Genomic DNA, 12,628 nt, shown 5'->3' on the forward strand with positions numbered 1-12,628 from the left:
CGCCCCCCCCCCAATAACAGGTCGAGGCCAAACGGGAGGCGAAACAGATAAAATGAGAATGATTGGAAATCCATGAAAGATATTTATTGACAGGTAGAGAGAGTTTGAATGAGGAGACAACAGGATGTGCTTCAGTCTACTCAGGAGGAGACGGAAACTAGGAGGAAGAATGGTGGTGGATAGCAGCTGACGCTGAAAGGAGAAAGTTTTCTTTGGGGCGTATGTCATCTGTTGACATATCATAACTGTCATAATCAGGGGACGCAAATGCTGATGGACCAGGACAGAAAACACACAAAGACGCGTGCATGCACACACACACACACACATACACGTATACACACATGCAGATAATACAGTTGGGGCCCCGGACGGAAGTGCCCAAAGCTAACAGTGCTGAACTGACCCATACACTGAAATGCCTGACCCTGTGAAACCATTGTCTGTAACAAGCATGTGGGCTACGTATGGACAGAGACAAGACAAAAATACATATTAACGGCTGACAAACGATCATCTGCTAAATAAATCTGCTAAGCTAAAGCTAAAGCTGAAGTGTGCAATCACATTAATTGTTTCTGGTTATTGTGCTGAAGACACAACCAGCTGTCTTTGAGAGGAGACAGAGAGGAGTCTCTTCCTATCGGCAGCAGACATCGCATGCCGCGGCCTGTGAATATGAACTTGACATTGCCTCAGAGCTCAGAGCCGTCACTGGCAGTGCTCCACAGCCACGGAGAGGACACAGCAGAAGGTGAAGACAAATGTGCAAGGAATGAAAACAACAATGGAGAGAGAGGAGGGAAAAAAATGTGAAAAATGAAATTGTGGGAGCAGCGGACCAACAGTAATTCACATAGCACAGCATGTTGTGTCTTCTGTTGTGACAGGGGCTTCTAGGAGTTGCTCGGCAGAGGCCTGCATTATGTTAGAGTGTGTGTTTGTCCACGTGTGTGTGTGTGGAGCAGTGCAGTAGGGATGTGGGGGGACGGTGGGGTTACTGAGCAGCAGCAGGGCATCGCGCTGACCAGTCGAGAGCCATCACTGTTGAGAGAGAGAAGGGGGAGGTGTGTGTGTGTGTGTGTGTGTGTGTTGGGGGGGTTGATGAATGCAGAACGCTGAGCTCGCCGTTTTAACTCCCTTTTATACATGTTAGAAAGAACACACACAATGCAAAATGCTGGCGGCACTGTGGCAGTTATAGCTATTGTGTACAATGTGTGTGTATGTGAATAGTTTATGTATGAGTGTGTGCATTCAAATCACACTGCGACAGTGACTGCCAACATGGGTTTTATTTTAGGCTTTAAAACAGTGTACACGTTATACCTCGGTTATCAATACCAATACATCATATAGACAGTATATTCTTTATTATATCAAACGTACATTTTAAAGTGTCAATTCCCCCAAATAAAAGATTTTTAAAAATTCTCACTCATTACTAGTGGTATTGAGAGGTTTGGGCTGGAGGAAGACGCCTCTGAAAGTAGTACTCAGATCATGTATTTAAAGGACAAGTTCACCCAAAAATAAAAATGTACTCGTGGATGGAAAGTCAGGTGAAGTTTCATAGTCCTCAAAATGTTTGAGATGTCAGACTTTGGTGACAGCAGACAAGCTTTATGGAGCCATTTTCTGTTTTCTGTTTGTTAGTTGTTGTTTTTTTTCTTTTTCCCAGTTTTTTTTGTGTGTGTGTGTGTTCTAAATCACATCCCGATCTACTGCAGTTGTTTGACAGAATGCTGCAATACTGTTGATGTGAAGCTCTAGAAATGTTGAGCATACTATGACATTTCACCTGACTTTCCATCAGCATTAGGGGGTAGATAATAACTGAACTTTAGTTTTTCAGTGAACTTATCCCTAAGTAGCAATATCACTGTGTAGAGATACTCTGTAACATGTGAAAGTTAGAACAGCATAAACGTAACCCTATATATACATTACAGTTGAAGCTGGTAAAGATGGTTTAACTACTTTATACATTTTGTCAACTGGGTAGCCTGTGAATGTGATAAGAATTATTATCATAATTATTTACAGATTTGTAAAATAACTAAGAACGTACATCTTCAAATAAATGTGATTCAGTAAAAAAGACCAATATTTGCCACTTAAATGTCATGGGGTCGAAAGATGAGGTCAAATGGCTCAAAATTGAACATTTCTTGAGTAAATGTACTTAATTACTTTCCACTACTCTTTTTGTAATTTGGGTGAACTGACCCTTTAATTTACACACAAAAACCTATTTCAAGACAGGACCAATATGGCAACTGATACCAAAATCGGACAAATATGAATAAAGGTATCACACCCAGACACACACACAGACGCACACACGCACAATTACGCTCAATGTATCCATTTTAAATTACAAAGCCTATTTCCACTCAAGATGTTCCCTCTGTTGGGCCATTACGGAGGTATGAAGGTCCATTTGATGGTGAATAGGAGACGTCGGAGAAGAGACGGACGCTAACCGGCGCAGACATGAGAGAGATATTGGACAGATTGAGAGCATCATTGAACCCACAGTTCAGACCAAGGACCTCTTTAGCATTTCAAAGCATTCACAGACACGCGACGCAACCGAAAATGGCGAACACAATGGTGTTTTTCAGCAGGATTTCAATGAGTCTTCATTATACATTCTAATGATGTTCAAATGTGAAAGTAATAATACTGAATCTCACAGTATTGGCTACACCTTTATATACACTAATGACGGGCGACTAGGACCTCGGAGGTCACATTCAGACCCTTTAAAAAGCAGCTTCCACATTCATTTCTCTCCAAAAGAAAACAACAGGCAAAGAATCATTTTAACCAGAATTCATAGAGCATAATGACTCTCCAGAATGAACGCTGAGGGGGATAACTCACTGAAATGTGAACTAACCTTCCCTTTGTCAGTTGTGCAGAGTTTTACAATTGCGAGGAAAAAAAAGGGCACTGTTTGAGACGGTGTGACTTCCTCTCTTAAACACAAAGTTGAGTTAATGAGACATAAAACATACCCATCTAAACGCACTGAGGTGATTTTCTACTACAGCCTCTTATAGTGTGGTATGTCCAGCGGTTTATTGTGGTTAACGTTGGCCAACGTTTTTGCGCTTCCAGTTCCCTCATCTCGAAGCCAGTGTTTTTTTGTTTGTTTGTTTGTTTGTTTTTTTAATGGGTTTTTTGGTTAGATGCCTGAAATGAGGTCTGTTGTTATCACAAGCTGAAGAGATGTTCACGTGTTTTGGTTTACAACATAAGTAAACGGCAGTAAATAACGGCATTATAGGCTACTCATTTTAAACTGCACGTTTAGGTAGTGGTATTTTGTTCTCCTCTGCATCTCCTCCACTACATTTCAAAGGGAAATGTTGTATTTTACTGGACCACATTTATCCGTCAGCTGTAGTTACTTTAATTCTACATTCAAACCATAAAACACGGACTCTGTTTCCTCCCAGTGACAGGCTGACTTTTAATAATGTCAGAGTACATTTCCCAAGGTCTCTGTGACATCTTGGTGAATAGTCAACCTTTTTCAATGAATCCAGTGAGAGTGAGCTGAAAAGAATGTGCAGGAACATATTTGTTTTTTATGAGATCGAGATTTTTTGGGGGGGAGAGCATGAACAACAACAAGGGGACTGGAATTCTTCATGAGGTGCTTCAAAACTCAACATTTTGAAGTTAGGACAAAGATATTTTTTCTCCCTTGGATCATTTAGCAGCCGCTGTGTTATTTTGTATTTTACACTGTTATTAATGTAAATGGGGGCTCATGCATGTGCAAAATTAAACTTGATGCACAGCTTTTCTTGAGTCTCCGCTGCAGCCAAGCCTGATCTATGTGACTGAAGAACAATGCGTATCTTTATAAAAATCACTGTGATATTACTGGATACATTTTTCATGCCTGTGCCGTCAGTTGTTTTCTTGTTTGTTGGCCTGCTTGGCTCTCATGGCGTTCTGTGTGACCGTGGACAGCGATGATCCGGTCATGCTGGTCGTCTCCACGATCTCGATATCCTTACAGGTCAGACACGCCACCAGCTTCTGGCGTGACGCACTGCGAGCAAAGAAGAACTCGTGGGACACTCCAGCCAGCACGCTACCGATCACTGGTCCGAGCCAATAAACCTGAAGGTGGGTGAAAGAGAAATGAGATACAAGGGTTGTGAGTAGAGGGTCCCTATATCTAGATGATCCACCACAAATCAACACTGACAACTGTTATTGGTACCATTATACCAATTACATTAAATAAAGATGCACAAATAATAGCAGTTAACTGTACTTCAAGTATCAATTGTAAAATGGCTGAACATATTGTGTGTGTATATATATATATATATATATATATATATATATATATATATATATATATATATATATATATATATATATATATGTATATATATGTGTATATATATATATATATATATATATATATATATATATTTGTATATATATTTGTATATCTATATATCTATATCCATATCTATATATATAGATATATATAGTTTTAGTGACTAAATAATGGTGCATTAAGCAGAATTCTGCAGAATTTCGAGGTGGAGCTAATTTTATCTGCTTTATTTGCATTCAGGTAGTTAAGTTCAGTGGGTCGGGCTCCTCAAAAGGGTCACAACATAAATCTGATGGAGGGGTGGTGAGACAATTAAAGCAAGAGGGAACAAACGAAAGACATTTGGGGGATTTGCCTTTTTGAAATATCGCATAATATCACCTCTTTACACCTTGAAATGTTATTTTAAAGTAATAAAATGTCATTTCCTGGAGAAAGATCATCGAGTCTATTCAATTGACTATACTTCTTGAGGGAGTTTTGCTTTGCCTATCTGAGATGTTTAGAGGAGAAATGTGCCTTTGATGGACCCGATAACAAGTCAGACGTGTGTAATGAGCCTCAGCTAGACAGTGCTTTTTTGTGGAGGATCACAGGTCAACAACGTTGGAAAACTCTGGTTTTGTCTTGAACATGGCATCATTTTTTATAAGCTTATCATGTGTTTTTTTTTTAAGGTGCACTTTTGGAATAGAAATTCAACCTTAGAAAATTGCTATTTACAGTGATGGTAAGGAGATAATGCAATTTCAAAACTATATATATATAGAGAGAGAGAGATATATAGATATAGATATAGATGGATATAAATATAGATATATATCCATAACCGAATAAACATCCTGCACAGCACTGTTTGAAGCTTGAGAGGTGGCTACAGTGAAGGGTCCTGCACATATAAACAATAAAACAGTATGAAATTGTGTTTGAGGATTTTTCTCTTCTTGTTAAAATTTCTGAAATGTAGGTTAATGTAGTGCAGTAAAAAAAGTTCAAGTAAAAATATACAATAGCAGTACAAATACTCAAAGTGCCTCAAAACTGTTCATTATAAATACACTCCACCTTTATATGTATTTCGATCAACATTATGAACCAATTTTTTTTGACGATTCAGTAAATGTTCTTGCTAATTCTGAACTTTGACCAGTTAAACACAATAATCACACAGAACTGAAGAGTGTTTCCATGGAGACAGACTTGGATCCAGAGGCTCTCTCTCACCCAGTGGTTTTCCCAGAAGCCTGTGATGATGGCCGGACCCAGAGCACGAGCAGGGTTCATACCTGCGCCAGAGAACCTCGCCTGATAGAAAAACAACACACACACAGGCAAATAAAGTGCTGTTTTTGTTTGTTTTTTTTAATCACACTTTAGTTTTTCACTTTATTTTCTGATCCAGAAAAGACAACATGAACGCACAGTCCAGAGGAGGTAGGTCAGCCTTTCCACTAAAGATATTTCTTGGAAACTCTCTGACCCTCGCTCTTTCTCTCGAGGGGTCACCTTGACACCATTTTCTTGTCATAGCTTGTCACAGCACACGCGTCTAACAGGGTGTATTTTTTTTTCATAGTCCTTCTGACTGCTGCTTTGATGCATGTGTCTACTTTTACATCATCCCAACAGGACTGTAGTTCAGTGTAACTCCTGAAAAACTACAAAATGGTTGTGGGGCAGCTGGCTAAGTGCTAATGATAACTAGATCACTTATTTTGTTTTACTATATATTGCTATTTAGACTCAAACAGTTTCCTTAGATAGTCACATAAACCCCCTGAACAAACTGCCAAACTGTCTGATCAGAGTCCATGTCTCATTATCATGGCTTCAGTTTAACAAACTTTACATCTTTGGATTGTGAGATGGAACCCATGAAAAATTCATTGCAATTCCCCAGAAACTGAGGTTTTACACAAATTAACTTCCTTCTGCAACACACCAGCATTCATCTTTTAGTAATTACATCATTGTTTGATGTAAAAACGACAATTTACATTCTTTATAGAACTGAAGACATCAAGTTAATGAACCTCTTACCCCTATTAGCACTCCAGCGGTGTGTGCTAATCCAATAGCCAGGTTTCCTGGTTCCGTGCATTCCCTCCGTCGCTGATCCTCCACTGAGAACACAGTAAAGACCATCTGGAAGGTGCACAACACCTCTATGCCCAGAGCCTGCGCTGCATTCAACTCTATAGGAACCTGAGAGAGGTGAAAGAAAGGAATATTCTGAGAAGATCTTACGATTCTCAACAAGTAACCTGCTAATAATCTGTGAACTGACCCTGTTGACGAAGTGGTCTGCAGTGGTTTTCAGTGGCAGGGCCAGGTAGAGGGCCCCAGCTCCTAAAGAGGCCCCCAAACACTGTGCAGTGATATAAACAAGGGCCCTGAGAAATTCAATTCTCCGAGTGGCCAACAGAGACAGAGTCACTGCAGGATTTACCTGGTCAGGGAGCACAAACACACGCCAACATATAAAAACACTTTAAGAATATTTAAAACAATTAAATAAAGAAGCGAGACCCTTCTCCTTCTGATGAACCACCAAGAGACCCTGTTTCAGAAAACACGGGTGTAGTAGTGAAGAGCGAGGGACAAATGATGTGTTGAACCAGTTTGAACTGTGCAATGAATTACACATATGATGTCAAAATAAAAGAAACATCTCAAGAAAGTCCTAGTTTTCTCGTTTTACATATATTTAGTGAGATGATGTCATTCACTGAGCAGTTTCACACAAAACTAAATCATATTTTAGTATTTATCTTTAAAACAAACTGTGACTTTCTAGACTTTCAAATTCATGACACAATTTAAACTGGATCACTCACCAATAACCACCATACATATCTTTTCTGTGGTACACTGGAAGGGGAGGGACTTTGTTTCTCTATAAGACAGAAAACTCAGATTTTGAAAATAACTAAGTATATTCACTGAGATACTTGAGTATTTCTGTTTTATTCAATTAAAGAGTAATTTTTTTCAGCAAAATTTCATTCTAAAAACTATTTAAGGCCCAAAAACGTAAAGTGATTAAAGTAAGTAAAATCAGAAAAAAATGTCTTCTATTTCCATAATGTCATATATGAATATATATCATTCATATTGGCTTGAATTTGTGCTTTTATTTTGAGCTAATAATACTTAAATTAAATACATTTTAATTTAAGTATTTTTACATTTCTGTATTGGTACTTTAACTCGTATTCCATCGCAGACAGCTCGTATGTCACCACCAGCAAAGATTTTCCACTCAGTAAACAAAAATAAACATTAAAATGAAGGTACTACCACAAGACATTCTACCTGTGCTCCACTTATTTCTCCAAAACAGTGTGCCAGTGCAACAATCACCACACCCACTGCCACTGCTGGGTACAGGGGTCCCCCAGGGGCCTCTCCAGGGCCGGGCACGGAGGCTCCCAGCACGGCGCTCACTAACACCAGGGTGCCGAGCAGCTCAGCGAGGATGGCACGCCAGAACTGCCGACTACGGAGCTCCTCGGGGAAAAGGGAACAAAAACAAAGATGGTCTATATTTAGTTCAGCCATAGAAAACTTGGAATTTTGCTCAAACTAGTGCGAGGCTTCGTGATCAGGAACATATTAAACCACATTAAAAAGTCGCATGAACCCTGAAAAAGTCTGTATACTGTCCATGCTGAGGATTATGTTTGTCAGTTTACTTGTTATATTGTCTATCAGAAGCTGTAAAATGAATAAAGATGACACACTTAAAGATGAGACATGCCAAACACAAGGTACAACAAGGTAACCACACGTCAATAATCTAATCAAGTAACCCAAAGCCTGATAAGGAGTGCAGATTATTTGTATTAATCAACTTCTCATACATTTTAATGCTATCAAAGGCTGTAAAAAATATCAAACATGACACAAAACATTAAATGAGACATAGACAACATTTAGTTTATCACTTTATCTCACATAAACAAGTCAACTCCATGTCAGTAACCTGGATTCCAACTCTGTAACCTGCTAAAAAAATAAAAAATAAAAAAAATGCATCAATTGTCCTAAAATGATGAACACCTGACAACCACTGGCCTCGTGCAAAAAATCTGTCATAAAACACAAACACACAAATCCTCGTTAGTGAACACAACGTTGGAAAAAAAAAAAACATGAGGGGGTTTATGCACTAAGATAAGAAAATAAGATGCTTACCTCACTCCACGTCATCTCCAACTCAGAGAGTATGTTCTCCTAAGGCTTTCTGTCTTCTGTGGGTCCGTCAGTCCCCGTGCCTGTCCGTCCGTCTGTGTGTGGCTGTCGGGTCTGAGGGCTTCAGGGTCTCTGCTCCGTCCCTCATTAACCTGTAGAGTCTCTGAGAGGTCCTTTGATGAGAGCAGCCTCCCCCACTCTCTTTCTCTCTCCTCACCCTCTCCTTGTCCCGCACCTCAGTCCCCATCAAGGCTTCCTGTGCACAAACATTCGTCAGCACAAAGCCCTTGAAAATATGTCTCTCTCTCCAAGGTTGCATGTGTAACACCCCAACCCTCCCAATTTTTCCTCCGACACGTGCAACCCGACCTTGAGCAATTTATCGCATCTTCAGGGAACCTACCGGGAGCCTTTCACTTAGGCTCAAGCTGAAGTGATTGTGGCCACTTCAGATGGTTGCACAAGCTCTGGGTGAATGGTTGCAACAAGATGATCACAATTATGAACGATGGGATGAAATCAGGTCATTCAGAGTTTTGGTGGAACTGTAGAAGCATTTGTTATCTTGAGGTGTCTGCTGTGAGTTGGTGTTCTAATACAGAAATGGAAGAATTCAAAGCTCAGACTGATGTACTCCCTCATTATAATGACGAAGGATCAAATGTGGGTTTGCTGATCAGCTACTTTGCCTGAGACTGAAATACTTGAAATGGACTGCCATGAAGTTTGGTTTACACATTCATGTCACCCTCAGGATGAACCAGTGGACCCCTGAAATTTCTTCTAGCCCTGTCGACAGGTTGAAATTTCTGTTTTCAGATTCAGATAAGTGATAATGATAGTTAATCTTGTGTCAAGTGATAGAATGCTAACCTTTATTTAGCAAGGTGACCTTGGTAAACATGAGGCTAAAGGTCTAGCCTATGATTTAGCAGTGTGATTACAAGTATGAAAGCATGCTATCATCAGCATTTAGTCTGACCCCAGCCTCACAGAGCAGCTAGGATAACTGTAGACTTGCAGTTTTGTGAAATATGCTTACAAGGAACAAACAGGTTTTAGTTTTTTAAAACCAGCTAACGTATCTGCTTTTCCAACACTTTGGTCAATGGCTTACTTTGAGTTTAGTGCCAGTAAGCAGTAGGTAAAACTGTAAAGTTAAAGATGGCAAACTTCATAAATATGATGCTAAAAGGCCATGTTAGCATGCTAAAGAGCCGCTAGCATAACTGCTAGAAACAGCAGTGTTCAGACCAAAATAGCTTATTGTTGGTTTGAAATTTGCTGATGATTGCAAAAGTGTTTCAAAAAAATTGATGATCTACAGTATTAAATTCTTACATATTAGTGTGTATATATGTATACACATACATATGCATACATACATACATACATACATACATACATACATACATGTATGTGTGTATATATACACACACACACACGACCAACATGACTGTAGCCTACACGGGGCTACATGTAGGACTACAAGAGTTTATCATTCAGATAACATTAAGGGTTTGTGGCTCATCCTGTTGTCTCCTGTTTGTGCTGAGCTGCGTTGGCGTGTCCTGAGCACCTGGCACCCATTACTGCTGCTCAGCCTGATTTTCATATCAATTATAGGAGAAAGGGACCATTAGTGAGCAGGGACGACCAGAGTGACAAGAACAGACCGCATCCTCCTCTTTGAAATTATCTATTGAGTCATACGTTGCATTTCGGCATGGGATAAATATGACTCTTCCTTCTGTCCTCTAATTATTTATCTGTTCGAAGGAAATGAGGTCTTTCAGAAGGTTCAGTCAGAGTGGCGTTTCATATTAAGCAGCAGAGGAAACAGAGTTAGTTCTGAATAAGAGCAAGCCGTTATCAAAATCAGACTGTTGGGTTATGTTAACAGTACGATCTGGAAAATGATGTCCTCCCACCCGCGTTTCATTCCTTCCACAGACGAGGCCTTCTTGTGAGGTACTGATCTGATCACCATGGGGACAAACTCTTTCATGATGCTGTTGCCATAGAGCCTATTGTGATGCTGCGTCTGTGCATGCGTTTCATTTTCTCCCTTTGATATCAAACAAACACTCACCTTGTGAAGACGTTTTTTCATTACAGACAGAATTCCTCAGTTTGACTAAAAAAACTGAGAATATTCCCATCAGGCCCTGTTGATGAAGGATTTAGTCGACCATGGCTGAATATTTATGTTTTGAATTGTTTTTGTAAAACTTTTTGTGTATTATAGAGGCAGCTGACGTGATGTTCGTAATGATATTTGGGGTCCCAGGCATCAGGGGCCCTCAACTCCAGTCCAGAATGAACTGGTTGGTTGGTCTGTTGGGGGGCGTGGGGGGTGCTGGAGTGCCCCATTATGCTGTGGATTACCCCCTCCTCTCCACGGCAACTGTTAAACTGTTATCCCCCCTTTTGTGGGGCTAAGCCCAACTGTGTGGAGCGGGACGGGCGGGGGGCACACTGGAACCCGCTGGCGTGGGTAGTTTTCAGCCCCCTCCGCCCAGAGTGCTGACATGGACACAATTTCACTCACACAAGTGTACACACACTCACACAAAGTGCCAGCTAAGGGATTTGAGAGAGCAATGGAGGGCAAAGGGAGAAATGCATGAAAAAGACAATACACAGGTTTTTATTTTTCTGACTCTGACTGTCTCCATTTTTTTTGAGGTGCTCTGTAGATGTAAGTGTTAAAACACAAGCGTGTGTGAGTGAGCTGCACTTGAGTCTCTACGACTGCGGAGCAGCTGGGAATGATGGCAGGACATTCAGCATGTGCCTCAGACAGGACTCTCCAGGGAGCAACAGAGCCCCACCCGAATACTTCAGCATATTGTCCATCATGGTCAAGGGCTCCTTTTCACCTTTAACGTGACATATCTCAGCGGGCTCGTCTTGTGATATACAGTGAGTTTAAGTGGAGGTATGAGGTAAACAGGCAGCGTGAGACTTCTTTGAAAAATGTGCATCTACCATTTTAACAGTGTCACCTTCTTTTCAGATATATTGTTTAATCTGTTGAAATCAATTAATGATCAGGAATAATAAAGGATAAATTCACTCTAAAATGAAATATGCGCATCAGGTGAAGTTTCATAATCCACAGAACATTTCGGGGGCTTCTCAGCAAAAACAACACTGCAGCATTCTCCCCAACAACTGAAAGTGACAGGGACCTCTATTAATATGTTAAAAAAAAAAGAAAAAAAGAAACTTCACCCAACTTTCCAACAGCATGAGTAGATATTGACTGAATTCATTCATTCAAACAAATGTTTTGGATAACATATCCTTCAAGGAACTTGCCAATACAATCTAAATAAAGCATAAACTCACATATGATACAAATAGTATTTTTTTTTATATCAGTGGACAGTAACCCACTGGAATTAGGGACTGGAATCTATATAGCACAAGCACAATAAATTCTGTAAATCTATGTTTCTTTCTTATTAACTGTAAAACTTGCAGCTCTCATTCATATCCTCACCTAGGGCCTATGATCATTTTTATCTCATCAGGAAATAACAGGCTAAGATATAAACTGGTTAATGAAAAGAATCATGCAGCTGTCTTTAAAAATGTTTAGTTACAAGTTACTTTGCAGGTTGCAATACTGCATCAGGGAAAAAGAGAAAAATATTTTAATGACAATCATATTATATGAAAACTGATTTGGATCAGAAAAATACTAAAAATCAAAATCAGCCAGGCTGATAATCTATTGACCAATACTATAAAGTGTATCTAAATACATATACAAACTGTGAGTATAATTTTACTTTTGATACTTATATACATGTATGAGCAGAAAATGATTTGTGATAGTTGAGTATGTTTAATATCAGATACATTTACTAGGATTTTTTTCACTTTCCCCAAAGTCATATTTTAACATGATATCTTCACTTTCACTCAAGTCTGAATTTTGGGTACTTTACACAGCACTATTACAGCTCTACCTGCGCCATATATGGTCAAAGTGGAGTAACTAAATCATTGTTAATTATATTCAGTAACCTCATTCGTACACATGATTAATAA

At 39.6% G+C, this 12,628-nt stretch overlaps 1 protein-coding gene across 3 annotated transcripts; it reads right to left on the reverse strand.

Moving 5' to 3' along the window:
* Positions 1-1,083: 1,083 nt before the first annotated feature.
* LOC119023157 (aquaporin AQPAe.a) lies at positions 1,084-12,016 on the reverse strand. Of its 3 annotated transcripts, XM_037104876.1 has the most exons (7): positions 8,970-12,016; positions 8,570-8,822; positions 7,688-7,879; positions 6,660-6,821; positions 6,413-6,577; positions 5,597-5,677; positions 1,084-4,143 (listed from the first exon to the last, which is right to left on the reverse strand). In XM_037104876.1, the coding sequence occupies exons 2-7, from the start codon at positions 8,582-8,584 to the stop codon at positions 3,928-3,930; spliced, it is 831 nt and encodes a 276-aa protein (XP_036960771.1). In that variant the 5' UTR covers positions 8,585-8,822; positions 8,970-12,016; the 3' UTR covers positions 1,084-3,927. The 3 variants fall into 3 exon arrangements, with proteins under 3 accessions (XP_036960771.1, XP_036960772.1, XP_036960770.1); XM_037104877.1 differs by lacking the exons at positions 8,570-8,822; positions 8,970-12,016 and having other exon boundaries at positions 6,660-6,740; positions 7,688-8,032; XM_037104875.1 differs by lacking the exons at positions 8,570-8,822; positions 8,970-12,016 and having other exon boundaries at positions 7,688-8,032.
* Between the last annotated feature and the right edge of the window lie 612 nt (positions 12,017-12,628).

The sequence above is a fragment of the Acanthopagrus latus genome, chromosome 7, assembly GCF_904848185.1.
Source record: "Acanthopagrus latus isolate v.2019 chromosome 7, fAcaLat1.1, whole genome shotgun sequence".
NCBI lineage: Eukaryota > Metazoa > Chordata > Actinopteri > Spariformes > Sparidae > Acanthopagrus > Acanthopagrus latus.

Bases quoted from the DNA above. Each gene is read 5' to 3' on its own strand.
- LOC119023157 (XM_037104875.1), bottom strand. From the start codon at position 7,933: ATGGCTGAACTAAATATAGACCATCTTTGTTTTTGTTCCCTTTTCCCC. The intron at 5,678-6,412 runs GTAAGAGGTTCA...TTTTTCTATCAG, and splicing joins CCGCTGGAGTGCTAATAGGG to GCGAGGTTCTCTGGCGCAGG. The intron at 4,144-5,596 runs GTGAGAGAGAGC...ACCCACCTTCAG, and splicing joins GCTTCTGGGAAAACCACTGG to GTTTATTGGCTCGGACCAGT.